This window comes from Pleurodeles waltl, chromosome 11 (genome assembly GCF_031143425.1).
Source record: "Pleurodeles waltl isolate 20211129_DDA chromosome 11, aPleWal1.hap1.20221129, whole genome shotgun sequence".
NCBI classification, from domain to species: Eukaryota; Metazoa; Chordata; class Amphibia; order Caudata; family Salamandridae; genus Pleurodeles; species Pleurodeles waltl.
Window position 1 is genome coordinate 591,297,769 of NC_090450.1, and position 21,991 is coordinate 591,319,759.

The 21,991-nt window shown below is 43.8% G+C and overlaps 1 protein-coding gene across 1 annotated transcript in view; it reads right to left on the reverse strand.

The window, feature by feature from the left end:
- The window catches only part of HK2 (hexokinase 2), a 155,770-nt gene that overhangs the window by 94,998 nt on the left and 38,781 nt on the right, over nt 1-21,991 (reverse strand). Inside the window, exons 5-8 of the mRNA XM_069214099.1 lie at nt 20,353-20,448; nt 11,783-11,882; nt 9,491-9,674; nt 5,065-5,220 (exon numbers count right to left, since the gene is read on the reverse strand). Of these exons, the coding sequence (XP_069070200.1) occupies nt 5,065-5,220; nt 9,491-9,674; nt 11,783-11,882; nt 20,353-20,448 (536 nt within the window). The remainder of the gene's footprint in view (nt 1-5,064; nt 5,221-9,490; nt 9,675-11,782; nt 11,883-20,352; nt 20,449-21,991) is intronic.

Sequence of the window (21,991 nt, forward strand, 5' to 3'; positions counted from 1 at the left end):
CATGGGATTGTGCCAACTATGCCAGGATGGCATAGAGGGGGCAATTCCATGATCATAGACATGTTACATGGCCATATTCTGAGTTACCATTGTGAATCTACATATAGGTAGTGACCTATATGTAGTGCACGCGTGTAATGGTGTCCCCGCACTCACAAAGTCCGGGGAATTGGCCCTGAACAATGTGGGGGCACCTTGGCTAGTGCCAGGGTGCCCACACACTAAGTAACTTAGCACCCAACCTTTACCAGGTAAAGGTTAGACATATAGGTGACTTATAAGTTACTTAAGTGCAGTGTAAAATGGCTGTGAAATAACGTGGACGTTATTTCACTCAGGCTGCAGTGGCAGGCCTGTGTAAGAATTGTCAGAGCTCCCTATGGGTGGCAAAAGAAATGCTGCAGCCCATAGGGATCTTCTGGAACCCCAATACCCTGGGTACCTCAGTACCATATACTAGGGAATTATAAGGGTGTTCCAGTAAGCCAATGTAAATTGGTAAAATTGGTCACTAGCCTGTTAGTGACAATTTGTAAAGAGAGAGCATAGCCACTGAGGTTCTGGTTAGCAGAGCCTCAGTGAGACAGTTCGGCACTACACAGGGAACACATACATGGAGGCCACAAACTTATGGGCACTGGGGTCCTGACTAGCAGGGTCCCAGTGACACATAACAAACATACTGAAAACATAGGGTCTTCACTATGAGCACTGGGCCCTGGCTAGCAGGATCCCAGTGAGACAGTGAAAACACCCTGACATACACTCACAAACAGGCCAAAAGTGGGGGTAACAAGGCTAGAAAGAGGCTACTTTCTCACAGGTCCTGATTAGCAGGATCCCAGTAGACACAGTCAAACACTGACAAAAAGGCCAAAAGTGGGGGTACCCAGGCTAAAAAGATTCTACTTTCCTACAGCAGGGTTTTACATAGCACGATCGCACTTGTTTTTCTCTTTTTAAATTTCGCAGTGGGTTTTACATAGCTTGATCGCGCTCTTTTTTTTTTTTCTTTCAATTTATGTGGCAAGAAAAATCCGGTTAGGAGTTTACAGCGCTAATAGCTCTAACTCAAGCAAATGGGAGACAGGCTGCATTACAAATGCTTGTTTTTGTTTAGTCAGGGGTGATCCATGGTTCAGCACTGTGCAGCCAATTTTTGTTTAAAATAGTTTAATGTCTACATACTTTTTAAATATGAAGGATGCAGACAGCTGCACAACTGAATTACAAACAGCCTGCGTGAGAGAAACTAGTGTTAGTCAACTGAGGTTTGGGCTTCATGTGAAAGTAGTAGCTTCCACTGTACCGTGCAAACAGGAGGGGCTAAAGTGAACTCATCCACCATTCAAGCTTTTTTATGGGCGAGCGCAAAGCGCTCCGTCCAATGCTGTAATCTCTCTTTGGGCTTCCAACCACCCCCCTGTCACGTCAGTCACTTTCATTGGTTCGTGAGCTTGCCTTTTAAAATCTGCTTGCTTTCATTTGTGAAAGGCATGCATACGTCATGTCTTTTTTGGTGTTTAGCCCACCTAACCAGCACCGGTAAACTACTAAATACATACGAGGCTCAATGTTTTCAGCATGGTTTCTGGACTACTTATCTGTTTATTTTCCAGGCAGCACAATCGCGCTGCGTTTTTTTTTCTTTTAATTTGTGTGGCAAGAAAAGTCCAGTTAGGAGTTTACAATAGTAATAGCTCTAACGCGAGCAAATGCGACACCCATTGCATTGAAAATGCTTGTTTTATTTACTACTGTGAATAAAGCAGTTTAAAATGCGTTGAGCTATATTTACTAACTGGAGACAGTAGAGGGCAGTCAACGCACACAGTTCAGTGCCCACCCAGCAAGCTAACCCTTTACGAAGGCATGCATTGCAGGCGTTTAACAGAGAACAAGCGAGCTCCGGTCATATAGCAGACCATTATTGTGTGGGAGTCAGGGCCGGCTTTAGGGAGGAGCGACGGTGCAGTCGCTACTGGCGCAGACCTTGGGAGAGCCGCTGCGGTTAAAAATACATTTTGATTTTAAAAGCACCTGCTGTTTCCTTGCATGTCCAGAAGTTTTCATACAACAATAAAAATGCCAAGATAACTTAGGCGATTAATGTCTTCTGCTGGAGAGAGATTAAGTTTTGTGGCAGTTTTGACTCATCATAAAGTAGCGCAGAGGGTTAAAATGCATACTGCAAAAAACGTGCACCATAATGCATATATTAGAACGGTATTCCTCATTGTTTCGTGTAACATTTCCCATAGCCTGAGTTACACAAGTCAGATTCATTGCCTCTGTACAACGTGTGCATCAGTGTTTGAAATGGAAACATATAAGTGCGGGTACTCTGTGTCAGAGTACCTGCTTGCTTCTAAGAAGTGACGGTACTCCCCAATGAAAAGTATTACGTTTATCTTGCGAAGGGCAGTACTCCCCCTCTCAAAATAAAAAGTGCCGGTACTCAGTACCGGACAGTACATCATGCACACCAGTGCTTTAAATGGGCCGGTAAAGTGCTCTGACACCCTAAGTTTGGTATGAGTAGCGCTATGAAAACAAAAATGCATGTGCGGAAGGGACTGTGGAGATATAGGTGGCACTACTGTTAAGAGGTAGAGAAGGAATGGGTGGAGATGGAGGTTATTGGGGAATAACAGATTCTTGCAGCGGGTGCCTCTAATTCTAAAGCCGGCACCGGTTGAATGCGAGATACAAAGGATTGGACACCAGGTCACAGTTTCCGTAATCCAATTAGTGCATGTTGTAGTTTGCGGCCAGCTAGGGAAACGCAAGGTCTTTGCTGCTTTTCATAATTATGTGTGATTGCCGACTACCCCGCATTCATCTGGAAGCGCTGCTCCAGGGCATTTATATTTTATAGTTCTACACAAAGGTGCCTCTAAGCATCCTTTCGAAAGGGGACCAAATCGAGAGCGGACCTTTGCAGGTCTGACATTCCTCTTCTAGCAGGAGAATCTGAGTTTTGAGAGCAAAGGATAGATCCCTGTGCCAGGGTCGCTCTTTGGACAATGCAGAGAGCTTTGAAGGGGATTCTTCTCGAGATGAGAAGCCAGTGCAAGAACGTGTAGGCCGGGGTAACTTCTTAGCATCAACTCAGGTTTAGCACACATGTGAATGAGCCAGTCTGGAAGATCTGAGCCCCGCTGACTAGTTGTCTAGGGACTCAACTGTCCTAAGATGCTCCACGTTGAAGATGAACATTCTTGCTGGCGTTGGAAGCAGTGAAGCTACAAGTCCCTGAATACACAGTGGCGAAGGATAGACAGTCAAGACGAAGGTCCTTGCACATACCATTGGACCTCCTGGCAGCTACGTGTGTGGCAGGCTGCTTGGTACTCTGTGGTAGGTAGTGCTCAGTTGTGTCAATGAAGGCCCTCATACAGATTATCAAGAAGCGGAGGGCAGCTGTCTGTCCCCGCCTGCCATAACAATGGACACAAACACTAAAATGCTAGGACTGCTAGATGTTACATGCTGCTCCCTGTGACCCGCTGATGACATCAGAGTTGCCCCTTATTCCGATGGTAACACTTCAACCACCTCCTATGTGCTGCTGAGAGGCTAAGGAAAGACTAAGGAGTGGAAAACACAACACACATTTGCAATGCAGCGGGTCTCGCGTTTGCTCGAGTTAGAGCTGTTAGCGTGGTAAATTCCTAACTGGACTTTTCTTGACATATAAATTGAAAATGAAAAGTGAAACAGTTAATATAAACGAGCAGATTCAAAGCGCCACGGCATTCAGGAGCATGAGTGTGAAGGAGAAACACCAAAGGAAAAAGAAGTTCGTTTGCAGTCAAACATATCGGCAAAAGTGCAATTATCCATGTAAGAGGGTCGGTGTCCAAGACGGTAACAAAAGCTCCCCAAGGAGGGACAAATATAAAGCATTTACCAATGATAACAAAGGATTTTTGAAAGGCAAGCCCACAAACGAGTGATAGTGATGGGCATGCGGTGGGTGTGGTTAAAAGCCCACAGATAGATTACAACAAGTCAGACCTAAAAAGTAAAGAGGGATGGAGGAGCACAGTTTGTTTCTGCTGCTGCATTTGTGACGTCAAGACCAGGGGCAGCAGGAGCAGTGCCGGAGATACCAAAAGGCACACCAGGGGTACCAGCGTCCACCCTTGGCAGCCCATTGATGCTTATGACTGTACCTTGAGGTTTTCATCTTCGTCCAAAAGACCTTTTTATGCTATTCGTGGTATCAAATTGTGTTTCTTTGCAACCTCTCTGATCAGGTGCCTGGAAAATTACCGGGTCTAGGGCCGAGAGAAATTCCATATTCTAATGGAGGCGCCCTTACTCAACAAATCCTTCCTGTAAGTAACTAAGGAGTCATAAGTATTCAGTACTAAGGGCAGAAAACAGCCTTTTGATTCTACAAATTACACATTCATTGACAACAAATGAGAGAACCACACTAAATTCAGGTAGAGAACATGTAGTATATATACACAAGTAATACCGATCACTGGATAGTTAAGCGCAGTTCCTTGCATGAGTGTGTTTCAAAGGAGCCAGATGGCTAGTGATCTGACGCTGAACTCATTGATTTCTGGCAAGTGAAGTCCTTTAAAGGTAATTTAAAAGGCAAACAGTTGATTAGGACTCGAAGACAAAGGCCTCTCAAGGATGAGAGGCAATCCTATCTCCCAGTGGTGAAGCCTACACCTTCCCCTTTATTTTGCCCAAAGAAACCAATGTCTCTGGTAGGCACCCATCCATCGACTTGCCTAATCACACTTACTCTGCATACTGGTGGCCACTCCCTGCTTATGCAGTTCACCCACCCTCCTGCTGCTAGGGAGACACCTACAATTATCAAGCAACCAAAAAGCAATATGTTGTGGTGCTTCCTAAAGGTACCAATAGGAGCCAAGACCTACAACACTCATCCTCCTAAATAATGACGTTCGCTCTTATGACCTAGTCAAAGCATTAATCTGTGTACTCACAGAGTAGGAAGCGGGTTGCCCCCACCACCCCACAAATGGAAGCAGTCACTTTGTAAATATAGGGCTATCTCAATTTCCCACTTACTTTTCAATGGCAGACACAAATTCTGTCTCAAAGTGCCCCGTCGTGAGAAGATCCGCCGTGATTCTGCCACCAAAGAGCAAGTCTTCTTTCGCCATTTTTACCAGAATGAGTCGGACCAGCTCTCCCATGTACATACCACTAATCATCTTCTCAAACCTGCGAAACAGAGCAAAAGATCTATTCTAGCATTCGAACACAGGTTAGTACAGCAAAAAAATAAGAGTTGTCTGTCTTGAGAATAATCATTTTACATGGATTAGTAAAACATTCAAACAACGGGGATCCATTGACTACAACGGAGCTCTACCAACCCATAACAATTCAGGGGCATGCCAGAATTCCAGCCTTGGACTTTCCCAGACTATTGGTGTATGGAGTGTGCAACTATTTGGATACAGGATACCTCTCAAGATTTTTCAGAACGTGCACTTGGCCCTTAATGCAATTAGAAAGTATGTACAGTCCATGTCCTATTATTGAAGACACTACATAATTCAATATTTTTCTCAATTCTGTTCCGACTTGACAGATGGAATTCTTTGACACATTGGTCCTGTTGTTTTTGAGGCAAAAACCTGTATGAGTGGTGTTTTCCTGAGCCATTCCTATGCACTATTGACATGTAGGACCATATCTAAGTAGAGTACACGACAGCTTAAAAAGTTATAGTGCATTTTTCAAAGCTGTAATCACAACCCTTTTTTTTTTTTTCAAACTTATCAGCAATCAAAATACTTGAACGGAGAAACGAAGCAAAATTACTGAAAAAGTAAATTGGAAAATGTAGTATTAATTTCCATTGGGTCTATTAAACTGCCTCTTTGGCGTGACCAATCAAAGCCACTGTTAATAAAAATCTGCATGCGTCTCCTTGAGACAAAGGCAGTAAACACAAGTCAATGTTCACACCCTTTCCGGCTACCCTGTCCTGTGAACAGCCCTAGGGACTGCGCCTCAGGAACACCATAGTAGTTTCGCCATTGGTGGGTCACTGAATGCCATCTATCCGCCAGGAGAGAGCACTCTCAACATAGACAAGCATTTGCAATGCAATGAGTCTTGCATTTGCTCGAGTTAGAGCTATTACCATTGTAAATTCCTAACGTGACTTGCCACATAAATTGAACATAAAAAGTAAATCAGTTGATATTACCAAGCTGATTCAACATGCTACAGCCACCAGGAGCATAAGCACGAAATGGAGACACAAAAGAAATAGGAAGTTCGCTCGCAGTCAAACATATCGTCAAAAGTACAATTATCCATGTAACAGGGTCAGTACCCAAGGCGGTAACAAAACAGCCTCAAGGAGGGATAAACGTAAAGCATTTAACAATGTCAAGGGACTTTTGAAAGGTAAGCCCACAAATGAGTTAAAGTGATGGGTGTGGTTAAAAGCCCAATTAGATACCAACACGTTGGAAAAGCAGCGATTGCGTGCGGCTATGATCAACCTAAAAAGGTGGCTCAAATCTGGTTTAGCTATCTGGGCAGGTGGGCCTCTAAATCAGTCTATGAATAGCTGAACCTCACTCAGTGGGTCTGTTGTGTGAGGCCCAACCCACAGACCGAAGGCCTGTTTCAAGGCTGAGCACACCTCAGTCGTGAAATACACAAGGCTTTACTAAATCCTCTCATCCGAGAAATACATCTCTTTAAACAGTCAGTGCATGACCATGCCTTCCGTTTATAGAAATGCCAAAGATGGCCCTTGCAGCGGACTGTATTGCTGACATGATATTCGAAGTTAGCATGACTTTTCAGTGGTTCCAACAAGACGCATATCCACACCAAAATAATGCTTATTCAAAAGGAAGTTCCCTGGTTTTTCCCTTTGGCTTAAAAGGAGCTTTCAGCCCATCCGAGGGAAGATGCAATAACAGGCCACACTGTGTAGCTGTCACCCTCCACGGCTGAGGCCAAGCTTAGGGCATCAGTGCTGCCTCCCTCAGGCACACTGCCTTCAAACACAACCTTATGAAATGCTAACTAAGGGTGAAGCAGCCCACCTAAGCTCTGCTGTTTCTCTGCTTGTAGTCTGAAAGCCTGTGTTGAGAATGCATAAAAGTGTGCAGCACTTGGGTGTCAGCAAGCACAACGGCATCTTAACATCTAGTCTGCTAAGGATGTGCTGAGCCTGAGGACTACCATACCTATCCTAGGGGCTGAGTCCAGGTTCACTGCTCATGAGAACATTAGCAGTGAGGGTTAGGAGGGGGTTCATGCTTACTAAGCTCACTATAAACTAAAGAACATTTGTGTGTCTTGGATTGTGGAACAGTCACCATCTATCCTTTGGAGATAAGTTATTTTCTTGGAGTGAAAATTCTCCTCTTCCTCTCTGCCACCCTCTCTTCCCCCCTTTTTCTTCCAATCACTCCTCATGTGCTCTCCAATTTGAATCCCACATCTTTACTATCCTGACCACTATGGGTTTGAAACTATTGCTGAACTATGCTTTACTTGAGAGTAGAATATAAAAAAAGTGCAGAGGAATCGACTGAATCTCCTCATTAAAAGATCTTCCCAGGAAATTAATACTGAGCAAGAGGAGAGACAAAACTCTGAGTAGGCGCCAAGAGACAGGAGACAAGCTGCACCAGTGAAAGTTATAGAGCTTAAACATGCAATAAAAGCATGAAATATTTTATACATATATTTTATTTCAGTGAAAAAAAAAAAACAAATGTTACAAGGACGTTATAATTAGGTTCAGATTTAGTTATATTTTTGACAAGAAATTAACTTGTGCACCCGTATGCACAGTTCTCAACAATAATGTTATTGCAAATGTTGCAGTGATATTATCAATGTTGTCATAGAAAATGTAATGATTGATGTAATATTTGGGTAATTAGCAATGCATGGCGAGAGCACGAGTCCTAGTTACCTTAGGGCACAAGTTATAGTTTCTTGGGATAAGTATAACTAGAACAGCTGAATTTCTATGGTTATGTGCACGTAAAATCTGAATCTACTTATAATGTAAAGTAATATTTAATTAGGCCGTGTGGGGTAGGGGGGTGGCCGCAGGACCTAGCCTGCTGTCAGGACCTGAGGCCAACCCCCTTCATGTAGCCAACCCCACACTGTGCAGGCCTTTGGCAGAGTGTGGTGAAGATTTTGGCCACAGCACCCTCCCTACATTCAGGGAACTGCATGATGTGCACAGCCTTTGGCAGCAGCTAACTCCCTGCATGCAGCCAATCCCAAGATGTGGGTCAGTGAGTGGGTGTGTGAGTGTCTGCTTAGGTCTGACTGGGTGTGGTAGTGGTTTTGTGGGTCTGTGAGTAGGTGTGTGTGAGTGCATGTGCAAGTGACTGAGTGGTTTTGTGGGTGTTTGAGTGCCTTATGGGTGGGTGAGTGCATGTATGAGTGGGTGTGTGAGTGGCTGTATGGGTTTGCGAGTGGGTGTGTGAGTGGCTGTGTGGGTCTATGGCTGGTTGTGGTAATGGCGAGTGTGTGTAAGGGGGTATGTGAGTGGGTGTGTGGGTGTGTAAGTGGGTGTGTGAGTAGCTGTGTGGGTCTGTGACTAGGTGTGGTAATGGTTTTGACAGTATGTGAGTGAGTGTGTAAGTGGGTGTGTCTGTGAGTGGTTTTGCATTTTTATTTGGGGTCTGGATACACGGATCCATCACAGATACACATGAGGGATGTACTGAGCACCGGAGGAGGATCTGTGGATTTTTGGGCAATGTCTTCCCCATGAGTGGTCCCTCACAGACCCCTCCATCAGACCGATGGGGCCTGGATACCTCTATACGGATCCCTTATTTTCAATTTAATCTTTTTTTACCGCCCTTACTGCAGAGAACCATGTCCCGATTCAGAAAATGGCAGCTGCAACTTCTCTCAGGTTGCGGCTAGCTAATCACGACACTGCTCTCGACGAGTAGATCCGCATCTGTAGATTTATGTATAGCTCCAAAAGTACTGAACAGATTTAGACCAAATTACAAAAAGATATCTTTCTGGACCATAATGTAGTTTTGTGCCAAACTTGGTGTAATTCGGTCCCACGGTTCAGACTGTAGTCCTGTTTAAAATCCCTATGGGAAAAAACATTTCGGGACCCCTGCTGCCTTTTTTCTCTGCCGACCCCACCAATTCCCCCCCCCCCCCACACTTGATGAATCACCCTTTAACTTTCCAGACAGCAGCTGAAGAGAGTGGCAAACTAGTTTTGAACGTTTTGTGAAGATTCATCAAACGGCACCAAAGTTATTAGCTAAGCAATAAACGAGTTTCGTATAGAAACTAGGTCCTAACTATAAACTGGCAACCACCAGTAGGTTTAAAAAAAAAACATATATATATATATATATATATATATATATATATATATATATATATATATATAATATTATATTATATTATATTATATATGTACCTATTCTATTATTCTATTGAAAACCATTTTGCTTACAATTGTTTGCCTGGATTTAGTGACCCCATGTCAATCTCCCGGTCAAAATTTGTTCTGATGTCTTCAAGAGCACCATCATCTCCAAATGCCCCCCATTCCATGTTGATGCACATACGCCCCTCATCTCCTTCCACTAGATCAATGTGGCGCATCTCTTCCATGTAGCAAGCATTGGACCCAGTACCTGTAAGACAAAGGGATAATTGCATTCTTCTGTATTTCCTTTATTACACCTCTAACTTAAATGTACTACAATCAAATGGTTTGCTAACTGAGCTGATTAGAACAACCTCACATGATTGTTTTGGGCATGTCTTCCACCAGACGTGGCTGCAGGGATACATCTGACGAGGGGGCCCTGCTTTTTAACTTCTTCTCATGAACTGGGATGGGGCGTGGGGGTGATGATGCATTACTCTTGAGCTCCCCTGGCATCATGTTAATTGCCTTGCACTACTCAACTTTCCTAATATGAATCTTCTCAATTTAGATATACGGTGTACATTCTGACAGCTACAGAAGGAGCAAACCACCAGAGATGCACAAGGACATTTTAAGACTGGTGTCTGAGCAACTCCCCAATTTTCACACCATTCTCTTCCATTCTACATCCCCACTCTTCGCAATGAGTACTCCCTACACCACTGTGCCTGATTTCACCCCAGGAAATGTGCAAGCTGCACAGTACAGCCCAGTGCACACCCACAGATGAAAACGTAACATAACGTATTGTTTATATGCAGCAAAGAAGGCAATGGCATCCATTCAAATAAATACAGGTCAAAGGAATGGTTCACCCATGGTAGGTGCCTACATCATCATCTCAAAGAAAATCTGTCCATGCTCAAAACAGAAATGCCTCTAATTATAAACATTCCTATTGTCTTTAGCAGCAATCGTTATAAAGAATGGGGTGCATTATGATAATTAATATATTTATTCTACGCCAGTATAAAACCTGCGTTTCACAGGAACTGTAAAATATGGAAATATTTCACAGTGTTTTCGGAATTACGAGTTTCATCATCATAATGAGAGCCCAAAACCACTCTGCAAAGGTTTAACATTGTCAGGGGTACTGGGATTTTGAGCCCACATAGGGCCTAATTGTGTGATAAAATTATGTAACCTATGTGGCAAAAAAAGGCAAATTATGCAGGACATATTCTGGCAGCATTATTTTCAACCATTTGAACTAGAAACATTTAGGTGAAAACTAGAAATCATGTGACGTATGTGATTAATTCATAACTATGCATTAACACTGCAGCAGCCCTCGAATCACATAAATCTTCTTGCCCCCACTATTGACCCCTGTTTTATAAACAATTTATCTATGAAATGTGCACAAAACCTAAACATTTAAATTCGAATTCCTAGTTGAGGAAAACAGCTTTTCCAAACTCACTTCGCCCTAGCCACAAGCATTTTGACCTCAGTTTATGATGTCACTAGGCCTCCTAGATGAAATAATGAAGCATGTTACACAGTTACCATTATGCTAAGTATAAACATATATCATAACGCATATTGAATGCATAGTACAGGCCTCCTTTGATGGATACAGAACGGACTGGACTGGTCTATACCTAGTATCAGAGACTGAACAGCTAATCAAAATACACAGAGACCACAAAAATGTTTTAATTTTGTAACAAAGCGGTATTTTTTTCTTTACAGATCTATTGTTTTCGGTTTAAAATAATGTTACAGTGGAACAGAAAGCCAATGAAGCACTACATTAAGTTACAGAGTGCGCTATAAATCAGGGAATTCCCACTTAGGGACGAGGAACACAGGATACCAGTTAGAAAAAGTATTCAGTGAATATGTTCATGGGTTCTCCCAGTTTAAGAAGTCATACTAACTAATGCCAGCCTTTACAATGGTCTCTGCCACATTGCATTTATCAGATTTTCGAGATTGCTTGCCAAAGGTTAAAAGCTTCCATGATTAAACTAGGACCAGAAGTAGTTGAGCAGCTCTTAAAGAAATGCCTCCTTTGGGAGAGGCGAACTTAACATTAGTTGTCCTGAGTGAATGGAAGAAGACACTAAGCCTCTGGCGTGGGGGACCCCCTTCTAGCAGACCAGGCCCAAACGCCATTTTCACAGGCTTCAAGCACCATCACGATCAAGTCAAGCCATAAACTACCCCATTCAATTTTCAAGTTTAATTTGGTCAGGTGAATTTAATGTTTGTATCCAATTATGAAATGAGAAGTCTTTCTTGAGTTTCTTCTAATTACACGTTCGAGCACAGCAACTCAAAACAAAGTCCACTGTAGCTTACCCACAATGAGTCCGATTTCACAGTTGTGGTCATCGTACCCGCAAGTCATCATTGTGCCCACAGTGTCATTAACCACAGCAACGATATCAATGTCATAGTCCTGTTAGGAAACAAAGAACGAAGAACATTTCCATTCAAACACAGTTTGGTCAGATGGAGACAATACTATACAGTCACAACTAATTCACAACACCCTTCATTTAGGACTAGGTTTCAGCTGTAAAAGCAAAAGAAGAATCATCATTTTTTAGTAACATACATCTAGACTTGTCCTAGATGTTGAGGTCTATGGACATCACGTGGGGTGGGGTCTCAGAAATTCAATCACATTTTCACACAAAGTCCAACTAGGAATCTCAGAAATAGGTCAGGCAAATAGGTCGATATAATCTGAGCGCCTTTCCATTTAGTCCAAGTCCTGTCTTTGTGAGGTGTAGATACATTTAGCAGTGATAGCGTGGGGGCCCTTAAGAACAGGGGAAAATGTCATGGCTGCTCCGCCCCCTAATTGAGATGGTGCTGCCCCGATGAACCTGTGCCAGAAGTCCAACAAGGCCAAATCAAAACCAAGGGCTACTGTGGAGTTGCTTTTGAAAGATTCTACCTCCTCAGATCCCCACCGCTCCAAGGAAGGCCTTGGGCTGGTGCCAGTGGAAAGGACTGGGTACAGTGTTCCACGCTTCTGGCCTAGTGCTGCACCAGAGAGATTGTACAACAACATAAAAATTCATGTAAGCAGCCAGGCTGCAGGAAAGGACTTTGCGTCCCAGATTTTATTAACAGGCGCAGGAGGAAGAAGGTATTCCATGTGGCATCTTCGGCACAGAAGTAGAGCACTAATCGTGCTCCACTCCCTTCTGTGGTCTGGGTGAGGAGGGCCCCTCTCACCAGTTTTAAAGTGAAAAGTACTGAATCCACATTCTGTCTTCAAGCACCTAAATCAGTTACTCAGGTGTCATGTGCTTTATTCCCATGTCAGAAAAGTGTCTTGAGAAGAAAGGTGGGCCGCATCTCACGAAGTCCTAAACAGAAGCATAAATCACCATAAAAGATGCTCATTAACCTTCAGATAGAAGATGCCGCAAAGTGGCCGAGACAGTATAAATTGCAGCTCAATACAAAGGGGAGAATGAAACATGAAAACAATGCTTTGCTAAATCTTGCCAACCACTGATGTGGAGCTGAACCTTTGTGAGTATTAAAGGTTATACTTAAGGAACAAAACACTGGTGGCATTGGAGTGTGGGTGGGGGCCTGGTGTGGGGAAGCGGTGGCTAGTGAAGAGTTTCTCCTGTTCCATATATCCCCGAGCGCACACCTCTCGTGAGCTTTAGCTATGGAGGGAGTTAGCATAATAGGTAAGGTGGTATCACTCTTTCAGGATCCAGGGAGAGCAAAGAGCAACCTCTCAATTCCCATACCACACAATCTCCTTACTTCTAGAAATACTGCTCCCTTCCCATTCGAAGGCCTCTCACTCCTAGCAAAAAGGGGCCTCGTTTCCTATAGAGGGGCGGCCCAAGCCACGATAGAGAAGCTTATCAATTCACATTGGCCTCATGCCACACACGAAGACCTCTTGCTCCCTAGTTTTAAACATTCTCCTATTCTTATTTTATTAATGTGGCTTTTTTATTTTTTATTTTTTTTAATCAGAATGTATCTATGTTTTATCACATCGAGCTTTCCCCACAGCGATTTTGTTTTGTCATTGTGCAGTAACCCTGGCATACTCATATCCAGTGGGTGCACGGCCCTGCCAACCTAAGAGAACCACGACAAACGTGTCCCCGTGCACACAGCTGTTCCAGTGCACCTCAACCCTGGCTTGGACATACAGTTCAGCTAGTGTAGATCAACAACGACCTGGTCACACAGTGCACGTGCAGCTGTGCCACAACATCACACCCACCTGCGTGCATGCACAACTCTGCTCCCATTACCCAACCCTGGCCTGCACATCAGGTACACACACTGCTCTGCCAGTGTACCGATATGCAAACACTGCTCTTCTTTCTGCACACAAACCTCTGCCAACACACCTAACTCCGAGGGAACTGAGGGTTGAGTAGAAGCCTAAGGGAACTAACAATCAACGAGAACCTCAGGGAACTGAGGCTGGGGGGGAAAAGGATACTCCAGTATCTGCGGGGGTGGTAGTAGTGGTCTCAATAAACTAAGGGTTCGCTGTAATCTCAGGAAACTAGCTGTGAGCTCGAGTCGTCAGCAACTGGGGGTGAACAGATGACTCAAGGAACTGAGGGCGAGTAGAAGACCCATGAACCTGGGGATTGAGTAGAAACTTCAGGGAACTAAGGACCAACAGGAACCTCGGGGAACTGAGGATGGAAGACTCAATGAAGTGAGACTGAGTAGCAGACACATTGAACTGAGGGTCGAGTAGAAGCCTCAAGGAACTGAGGAGGGTAATAGAAGCCTCAAGGAACTGAGGCTCAGCAGGAGCCCGAAGAAACTAAAGATTAGCAGGAGACTCAAGAAACTGAAATTAGAGAATGAGTTTTCAGGAACTGGGGTTGAAAAACAGTCGCAAGAAACTGAGGATGAGTAGGCGCCTTAGGGAACTGAGCATGATAGAAACCTCAGGAAACGAGAGGGAATAGGAACTGACGGTAATTAAGAGGCTTACGATTCTGCAGCAGAGTGGGAGTCTCAGGAAACTGAGTGAACAGAAGCCTCAAGGAATGAGAGAGAGGACTAAGGGTGAAATACGACCCTCAAGGAAGTGAAAGGGAGTAGGATACTTAAGGAACTAAGGGTGAGCAGAAATCGTATGGAACTGAGGGGGGAAGGAATGTCAGAAGGTAAAGTGTCACTATAAGCCTCTGGGGATTGCTAGGGGGAGTCTGTGTGAAAAAGAGCCTCTGTCAATGGAGGATGAGCAGGAACCCCATGGCACTGTGATTTAGCAGCTTCCCAGAAAGCAGAGCATGAGCAGAAGCCTGTAGGAACTGGGTGAGTAGGGGACTCAGGAAACTGGGTATAGGTAAACACATCAGGAAACAAACAGGAGGAGGAGCCTCAAGGAAGTGAGGGTGAGCAGGAACGACCCTGTAGTCTCATGGGCCTAAACTGAGCTGTGCCCTTGCTAGGAACCTGAGACTGAAACTGCACCTCGGGATCTTAATGTGAGCAGATTGACGGGTCCCCGATGGAAAACAAACCCCTCCAGGCACAGGCTGAGCACGATCCTCCTAGAGCTATAGTGATGCCCCATGATGAGCAGGAGCCTTAGGATGTGCCAGTGGATCAGGCATTTGAGGGTGAACAAGGGTTCAGAGTCCTAAGGGGTGGCAGTGGATCCGGAGACCCAATTGTGAGAAGGATATTTATAGACCTATAAAGATGAACAGCAGGAGGCCTGTAGATGTTTTTAATGTTGATTAATTACACTGCCCCCAAAATGTGCGTGACGACACTAACAAAGCAATAATCCACAGAGGGCCGCAATCTGCTAATTTAGGCCACTTTTATCGATTGTCCAGGTCTTTTTTCGGTCCTAATCCGACCCTACTTTTGGCTTCATTAGCTCGGGAGAGAGGTGAATGCACGGAATGCGGCTGCTGCGCATAACCGACAGAGGGCGCTCGATACCCATAGAATGCCTCACAAACAGCACAGGAAGCGAAGTGGGTCGATCTGTTAAAAAGATGGACTGCACGAAACGTAACTATCAATTTACACGTATGTGCTTGGTTTGAATTTTCGATTTCGCACTATTTTGCACTGGCATTCTGATTTTTTCTCGTGATTCTTCGATGTTAGATTAAAAAAGGGCAGGCTCTAAGAGAAGAATTGAACAACCATGGCACGTGACGGTGTCTTACTTTGGAAGGAGGGTGGGGGACTGTAGGCTAAGAAAATGATAGCGTGGGCGGGTAAACAGGTGGTTGTAGCTTAAGTAAATGGATAAGTAAAGGATATTCTATTCTACTATTTTCAGCATTAAAAACAGACATTCTAGCTACCCCTCAGTCAGGTGTGTCAAACCTAGGCCCAAGAGGCACAGAACGCTTGCCTGATTTTCAAGATATTCATGGAATTGTGAAGCGCTCTGACACCTTCGGGTAAAGTCCGCGCTATATAAAAACGCATTAAATAAAAAAATAAAAAAAATAAAAAAAATAAAAAAAATAAAAAAAATAAATGGACATATTTCCCTGACCTACCAAATCTGAACAGATTTTCCCCGTGTGGTAAAGGAAGTGGGGGCTCTCGAGAAGGTGTGGCCTGGAGTGGGGCTCAATATCGGTCATTGTCTGAAGCGCTGCACACCACACTGGAGAAGTTGACGCCCCCCCCCCCCAAATGAGCGGAGCTTTGCGCCCACTTGTACCGGCACTCAATCCCATCTTCCCCGAAACTGCTTTCTGTGTCTCTGGAGGCTTTAAAGCCCAGTCCTTGCGTATCAAATCGGTTGAGCCCCTTCCACAGATGAGCTGGAAACCCCAATCTGTGTACAGGGCAGTGCTTAATTTGTGCTTCTTGTTTCCGGTACGGAGCACCGGCACTTATTTCTGAGGGCCCGCGCTTAGTTTTCTGTCTCAAGCATTTACTTCGAGCAAAAGACACAAGCGGGAAAGACGGAGGAAGAGAAAAACGAAAAAGTCGTCCAAAGGGGAAAATCAGAAAGCTGCAAGAGCGAGCTGAAAGGGCAGCGAGTGTTTGTAAATGGATTGGAGAGGCCCAAAATGGCTTCAGGATTACGCTGCCTCAGTGTTCAGTGCTCGCACTTTTAACTGCAGCAGCCGCGTGTTTAAGTGGAGGGCTCTGGGCACCGGCAGTGGCGTAGAGTGGGGGGTGCAGGGGGGGCCGGGCGCAACATCTGGGAGGGGGGGGTGGGGGGGGGGGCGCTCGCGAGTGCTAAAATCCACGGGTTAGGGGGCGCAAATTACTTGCCTTGCCCCGGGTGCTGACAACCCACGCTACGCCACTGGGCACCGGCACCTCTTTATTTACAAATTAAGCACTGGTACAGGGTTGCCAGCTCACCTAGTGCTCAAGGTGTAATACTGGCACTTCACTGTGGCACCGTATGATTTGTCAGGCCTGATTTCCTTATAATCCCGCTAAATTAACTCACTTACATAGTTAGTGGACATCCAGAAAATATGGCGCGCACACTGCGTCCTAGGACTATTACATTAGACATCTCTGCTTTTTATGCATCGACGGTTAAGAGTTGCACTCCGCTGACACAACCTTGTTTCCACAGACACGCCTGAGACAACTCTTCCCCAATTCAGTGTCTTCAAGGAAACTCCAAAGTAATGCCCATCCACTGCCATGATGGTTTTGCTATAGATGGGACCATTTAGTATAAAGGAACCCTAAGTCACAAAAATGCCGGATTCGTAAATTTCCCACTTCCTTAAACGAGTAGCTCATCCAGTTATTGTTTTCTGGGACTTGCATTCCTGGTTTTACAATTAGCGAACCAAGACAACAACTGTGTTCGTAAGAGCTCCTTGGAAAGGAGCAGAATGCCGTCACTTGCATTGAAGGTGGCCAATGGCTGAAGTAGGCTGACCTTTGCCAAATGCAGTGCATTGTATTTGGCGGGAGAAAAATGTGAATGATGTAAACGAACCAATGGATGAAAATGTCTGTAAGACCCTACAAGCAAATATGTATTATATAGATTTATAAACATCAAAGGCCTTGGCTAATACAAGACCAAAAAACCTGGACTGACTCATCTACTCGTGCAAATACCAGGGCAACTTGAAACCCCCTGGACAACCACCATCCAAAACATTGGCAAAACTGCCAAGTCTCTGCCCAGAAAACAATCCATTTGTTTCTTCTGCAAAGGAATTTCTTCAACACCATTAAAATGTGAGTGGTGATGGCAAAGAACTCAGAGTATTTCCTCTCACTCCACTCTCAGATATAGACACATACATTGGCAACTAAAAGTAGTATCTGCGAGTGTTATAAGCGAATATTCCTTGTTCCAAATGCCTTCATCCAAGGCAATTTGTTAGCCAGCCAAGTAAATCAGCATCTACTGTGTCCGGCTACAAATTTGAAAAGACATAAAACAGACTTCTGATACATTCAGAGGTTGCCAGCAAATACACCATCCGGCTCTATAATCTTATTCCTCCCCTTTGCAATTGCTATGTAACAGCATAAGCAATGTGTTTGCTATTGAGACATCAGTCGACTTGACTACTGTCAAGCTACAACCAGCTTTATTTCTGGGAGCAACACCATACCTACTTTTTCACCTCTTCCAGATACAGCCTGAAGCAGCAAAGCTGATTCTTTCTCTAAACAAATCTTTGTCTACGTCTGCAGTGTAGTCTAAACTAAACTGACCCCCTGTACCAAAAAATTTTTTTTACATCTCTCTATATCACCCACAAGGCAGTGCACAGGTTGGACCCTCATTTTCTTCTTCGCAAAATCTAACATTATTTGTTCCAGAGAGTCCTGCACTCAGCCAGGGCCAATCTTTTTAGTGGTCCTAATTTTAAGAAATCCAGAGTAGGGGGCTGCACTTTTTCAGTCCTGGCTGGTCGGCGCTGGCACAGGCTATCGCAGGCTCGAATATTGAGCTCAGATCTACTTTCTTTTTAGAAAGGCCTTGGAGACATGGCTATTCACCGCATAGGTAATTTGAGATATGCTAGCCGGCACCAGGAGGCCCTTTAGGTTGCAGTTGTGCTTTATAAATCTAATTAAGTTCAACAAATCTGCTTCTATATCATCCTTTAGAATCTTAGGCAAAGCACACTATAGGTCATGGACCCAAATGAAAACATTTTCCCAAAGTACTTTCCACATTGACTGCTTGTGATGATCAATCTCTACCCTTGCAACACTGAATTGGTGTGACCGCTGACCTTAGACCTATATCTATCTTAAGCAACTTGCTCCTGCAACTCTTCATTCCTTAAAACAGATTTGTAATCTTTCATTGAGCTCTGACCTAATCCTGTTCCAATTCAAGCAGGTTCAGGAAATTCCTCTTTTTTTTTTTTTTTTTAAAAGCCCAAGTGAATCCGTACTTCTGTTCTATTTCGCTCATCCCAGCTAGTGTTAAAATCTTAGCTAATTAAGCAGACTTCTGTGCTGATCAAGGGACTGAGGCAGTACCAACGCAACTGTTATGGGTTACTTGAGGGTGGATTCTAGCAGTGATTCTTCTAGATACATTTAACAGGGTTTGTCACCATCAACCATCTCCTACTTTTCAACCTCAGATTCTACAAACATCAATAGTACTGCTTTAGTGCTAATACACCGCTGCTTGATTAGGACTCTGTGACTCCCTCCTCTTGCTCTTCGGTGCCTTGTCCCCTCAGTTGTGGTGTCCCTTAGGGTTCAGCTCTTTCACCTTGCCAGTTTATCACATACTTGGAATTGTGGGCCATTCCGATTCACGCCTTTGACTTTAGGTTTTATACGCATGCAGACGATACTCAATTTATTTGGTAGGGGTTTGTCTGCTACGATTGTTAAATGCTACTTTGTCCAGGTCAAGGAGTGGATGAACCGCCACTGGCTTAAATGAATAGCCGGTAATACTGAGATGAAGATGGCAGGATCCAAGGGCCTTGTATGTAGCGCAGTATTATTACCTCTATCTGGCTGGAGTAAATGAATATTTGTGTTGCGTGACCTCCGTCTACAAAGTGTCAAATTTTTGAGCTATTGTTGATGTAGACCTGAGCCTTGCACTTCGGATTTTGTCAAACAATTTTACTTGTATTTTTCCATGTCCAGTAGGAGATGCGGCGCAATAGCAGGACATCTAGATCTAGACTAAAATATTCTAGTACTCTGTACCTGGGCCTCCCAGGTACAGAGTATGAGTGCTAGATAGTAATGTAGCCATACGTTTCAAGTGGTGCAAATTCTTAGAGTTTGGAACGTTTCGGTTGCTCCACGGTTCTCCAATATAAAACCTCTTTCAAAACTGTACAATGGCTCCTTATCCGAGGCTGGATTTTTAAAGGTGCTTTAATTTCTCACAAAGCTTTCTATAATAACAACCCCTCTTTCTAGATCCTGCTCTAAGCACTATGCTCTACATAGTTTTAGGATCCAGAGATGTTCTCATTCCAGAAGTATCTCCTTTAGAAAAGCCCACACAGAAGGCAGACATTTTTTTTTATTTTCTGGCTCCAACTGTGTGGAACTCCCTCACTGTGCTTAAGGCGCTTGTTTTCACATGTTCCAATTTGTCGCGTTTGAAAAATTTCCTTTTTAAGAAACATTTTAAGGATCTAATGTTAGGTGTTATCTTCCTATAGCGTCTAGGAGTCTATGATGATGTCGCATGGTGTACATAAGAAAACTAATGTAACAGATATCCGCACACACCAGTCTCCCTCCATTTTGCTCAAAAAGAGCACCCGGTATACGGTGGTTAACTTAACCACCCAATCCTCCTCAAATTACCTGTATATTATCCGCTGGGTGCTTTAAACTTCCCCAGAAACGGCTAAATGGGCACATGTCTCAAATTACTTACAGTTATAGCAGTCAAAGTAAGTTTACAGTCACAACAACAAAGCAACAGCGCATAAACAACAACTTACCCCACGTTTTTCAATGGCCCTTCGGAGCAATGACACCACATCTTTTCCTTCCACGCCACTGGACTTGAACCCTTTCGTCCAGTTTACCAGGATGCTCTGGAAAGACAAGCTCAACCTCAGGATGCGTAAATCAACAAATAAAAACCAACATCAATCTAGATCAGTTATAACTAAGAACAAGCAACCTTTCAGCCAAACCTGGACTTTCTTAAAATTATGAAATACGTGCTCCATCCAGTGCAATGCATCAACTATTGTAATTCAATATTTGGTTTACAAATGACGAAATATATTTTATTGTTCGAGCGTGAAGACCGTGAAAAAACAAAAAACAAATGACAAACTTAAATTCCCGCCTCAGTAAGCTTTCAGGTACGGTTTTTTATTTCACCTTTAAAGACAATGCAGCTATACAAGTCTGAACAGGTACACATACGTGGATATGTATTTATAATTTATATGGATCGATTTAAAAGCTACTGAATAACAACGTATTACAACCAGAACGGACGGATACAACCTAAATGCAGAAAAGGAGAATAAAATAAAGTAGTTTCAATTCACATGAAGTGTGGGAAAAACATGAGCCATACACAAAGCTGTGGAACAGACGAATACAACTCAACGGTGGGAGATCCTACCAGCAACAACAAAATAAAGTCTGAACTTTGTAACTGCTCGCTATAAGAGCCAGTTAAAACTATCTGCTGGTCACCCACATAATTTCCTAGGAGAAAGATCTGTCCCTCATAACGATGTTCAAGGGTGAGAAATGCAAGTAGTAACCATTCAGGCAGATAACGTGGATTCTCACTGGGCCCCAATGGAAAAGGCTGTGGGAGTCAAGGAGTACAAGCCTAGCTTAACATTTCTAGAGTGAACCGAAAGAAAAGACTGGAGCGGTTTCAGGACAATGATCTCAGCACCTGCCACTGATATCAAGTGTATTATCAACAGTCTTGTCAAGTTCACTGTTGTCCGAAAAAGGGCATCCTGGCATCAGACTTCTAGTGCTAGGCAGTCGTGTTAAGAAAGCTAAGGTGAGAAAAAAAGCCAGGTCCTCAGGGCCTTTTTTTTTTTTTCTTTAAACTTCTACGTATGAAGTCAAGGATCACAAAAAGTGATGTTTACTATGAAATAGAGGGCTGCCACATGGTGTCACATACAGCATGAGGCCACTTGGCAGCTGGGATAGATTTAAGGGGAAAATGGAGGAAGAGTGAGACGTGCAACTTCAAAAGAAATTCTGAAGAACTGGCTCCTTCTGGGAGAACTAACCACTGTGCTTTAAGTGACCAGTGAACAAAACATAACAGTCCATATTTTCCACTCTAATGCCATGATGTGGGTCTGAAAAGTTAATCAGGAGTTCTGGTGACGCACCTTCTCATGTATGAGGTGACCCACATGTGGTACAGCTATCATGAACAGGGCAGCAAAGAACTTAGGGCCATATGTACGAACACATTTTCCCATAGACACAAAATTGGTAAAAACCTTTTATACATCTGGCCCTTACTCACCATTACAATAGTCTCCTATCAGCAATGATTGGAGAAGCCTTAACTTACAAATATACTTAGTTTTAAACACGTAAGCATGGTGGCACACTTGGTGCTGTCAAAAGTCTATGTTTTAA